This window comes from Microtus ochrogaster, chromosome 10 (assembly GCF_000317375.1).
Source record: "Microtus ochrogaster isolate Prairie Vole_2 chromosome 10, MicOch1.0, whole genome shotgun sequence".
In the NCBI taxonomy this organism is placed as follows: domain Eukaryota; kingdom Metazoa; phylum Chordata; class Mammalia; order Rodentia; family Cricetidae; genus Microtus; species Microtus ochrogaster.
The window spans coordinates 74,800,004-74,802,122 of record NC_022016.1 but is presented as its reverse complement, the minus strand read 5'-3'; the positions used below and the strand labels follow the sequence as shown (position 1 = coordinate 74,802,122).

General features: G+C 57.9%; 1 protein-coding gene across 1 annotated transcript; it reads right to left on the bottom strand.

Moving 5' to 3' along the window:
• Window positions 1-793: 793 nt before the first annotated feature.
• LOC113456652 (zinc finger protein GLIS1-like) lies at window positions 794-2,102 on the bottom strand. The gene is made up of 2 exons (XM_026782293.1): window positions 2,071-2,102; window positions 794-1,180 (listed from the first exon to the last, which is right to left on the bottom strand). Exon 2 carries the CDS (start codon window positions 1,136-1,138, stop codon window positions 794-796), a length of 345 nt encoding a protein of 114 aa, XP_026638094.1. The 5' UTR covers window positions 1,139-1,180; window positions 2,071-2,102.
• Window positions 2,103-2,119: the final 17 nt, after the last annotated feature.

The following is a 2,119-nucleotide window of genomic DNA, read 5'->3' as shown; positions in this document are numbered from 1 at the left end:
TCGGGAAGCAAGCTGGCCTAAGCTGATGCTAAGAGGGTCCTAAAACTAAAAAACACTGGCTTTGACTTCCTTGCAAACCACCTGGGAAGAGAATCAAGAGGTTCTGGGCTTGACATAATCAAACCCCAAAGTTGCTGGTTCGGCTGACGGGGAATCACAGAGCAGAATGGCGCATCCCTTAACAGTCTCTCTAATGTCTGGTTAATTATCTGTCAATACGAAACCTATACGTAACAGGCCAGTAATAATTAACTTTGATTGGGTGAATATGTCCAGGTGAATACCAGCACCTGTCCCTGAATTTGCCCATAGCGGGTTCTGGGCTTGCCTTGTTTGGCTTCATCAAGCACAGAAAAGCCATTTCTGAGTCAACACTTGGCCCAGACTGGATTACAGACTCAGAAAAACGTCTGTCAGGAGTCACGAAATCATAATAAATTTCTAACTTGACGGATGGGGAAACTGAGGTTCCTACCGTACCGAAGTCCTCTGTTTTCTTTCTTCCTTTCTTTTTAAGAGCGATTGGGACATGCCTTCAGCTGTTTGGAAACAGTTACTAGACACAAAAGTTGATACACTAACGTACAATAAATTTTTGGCGTTTCACTTGACATACAGAAGCAAAATTATGTAATATAAGCTTTCTATATACACATTTCCTCCCAAAACGCGCCTATCTGGTTTAAATTGGAAGCTTACAGGCATCGGCTCAGACTGACAGGCAAGTCCCAATCAACTGCAGAAATACTGAGAACTCTTAAGAAAAAGTTCCACGAAGTTCTCCAGACAATCCTTAAAGAGTCAGTGGCAGCAGCGCAGGCACCGCAGCCCGAAAGGACCTCTGCATGCCCACGGTCAGCACATTGGTGCGGTCGGACTCACCCTTGCCACTACCGGCCTTGGACACGCCATAGTCTGGAGGGCTCCGGGGTCGGAGAAGGTCGTGGACGCGTGGTGGTGGCACGGGCAGCCGAGGCAGTAGATCTCGCGGGTTCCCATCCCCGCAGCTGCCGCCACTCACGGCAATCCTGAAGGCCATGTGCGCTCCCAGGCCAGCGGGCCCGCGGCCCGGGCCGGGCACACCAGGGGCCTCCTTTGGCCTCTTGTCCGAAAGTGCCTCGGCCACCTCGCAATGCATGGCGCCGGGGCGGGGCGCACAGCTGGGGGTCGCGCCAGGCTCCTGCGGAGGAGAGAAAGCACCGGGCTTTAGAATGCGGGAAGCTGAGTTCTCCGTCCCGGGATCACAGTTTGGGCAGTCATGTTCTACTTAGTCCTGATCTCTAAAATTTGTCAGTGTCACCACACCAACCCCATTCCTGAGCCACCTGACCCCGCGCACTGTGGTCGTCACTCTCTCGCTGCCATCGCCCTGGCCCCGCACATTCCGGAGAAGCCCCTGAGCCCTACCACCCTAATCTGCTTCCACCCAGGGTCAGCCCTCTTCGGACGAACGGCAAAACCAAGGCCTGGGGTGGGATGGGAGCGCCTGTCCGGAGTTCCCTAAAGGGACAGGGAGAAAGGCAGCAGCTGGACTCCCTGAGCAGGGTTAGGGAAGAGCCGGAGTGGGTTCAGATGGGTCCCTGGCTGCGCACCTCCAGGTGCTCCAGGGCAGGCTTAGCAGAGCCCGCGCACTGCACACGCACGACCGCGGGGTGCAAAAGCAGATCTCCCGCGAGCACCGCCACTCGCCAGAGGCCAGCTGCAGATGAGCGCGCACGCCCACTGCGCGAGCCCACAAAGCACACCCCATAGACACACATCCCTAAAACCCGGCGCGCGGGAGCACGCACAACCAGTGTCGCCCACGCACGCCGGCTCCCACGCACACTCGCGCAGGATCGACACGCACTCCGAGACCAGCCATGCCACACACTCCCATTCACAGGCTCACACTCCGCAGCGCGGAGTCTCACGCCGGAGCCACGGCATCATCTCCAGCATCATTCCCGCGAGAGCGAGGCCTCGGGGGCCCCCAAACTCGCCTCGCCCCCTCGGCGCGCCCCGCGCCACCCCAGAGCTCGCGAATTTGGACGCCGCTGGTTCCCGGGCGCGAGTCGCGTCCCTTCTCACCTCGCCGCGGGCGCAGCGGCTCGCAGGGCGCACAGCACGGCGCGCCTCC

What these genes read in the sequence shown, in the direction of transcription:
- LOC113456652 (XM_026782293.1), bottom strand. Translation starts at nt 1,138, where the DNA reads ATGCATTGCGAGGTGGCCGAGGCACTTTCGGACAAGAGGCCAAAGGAG.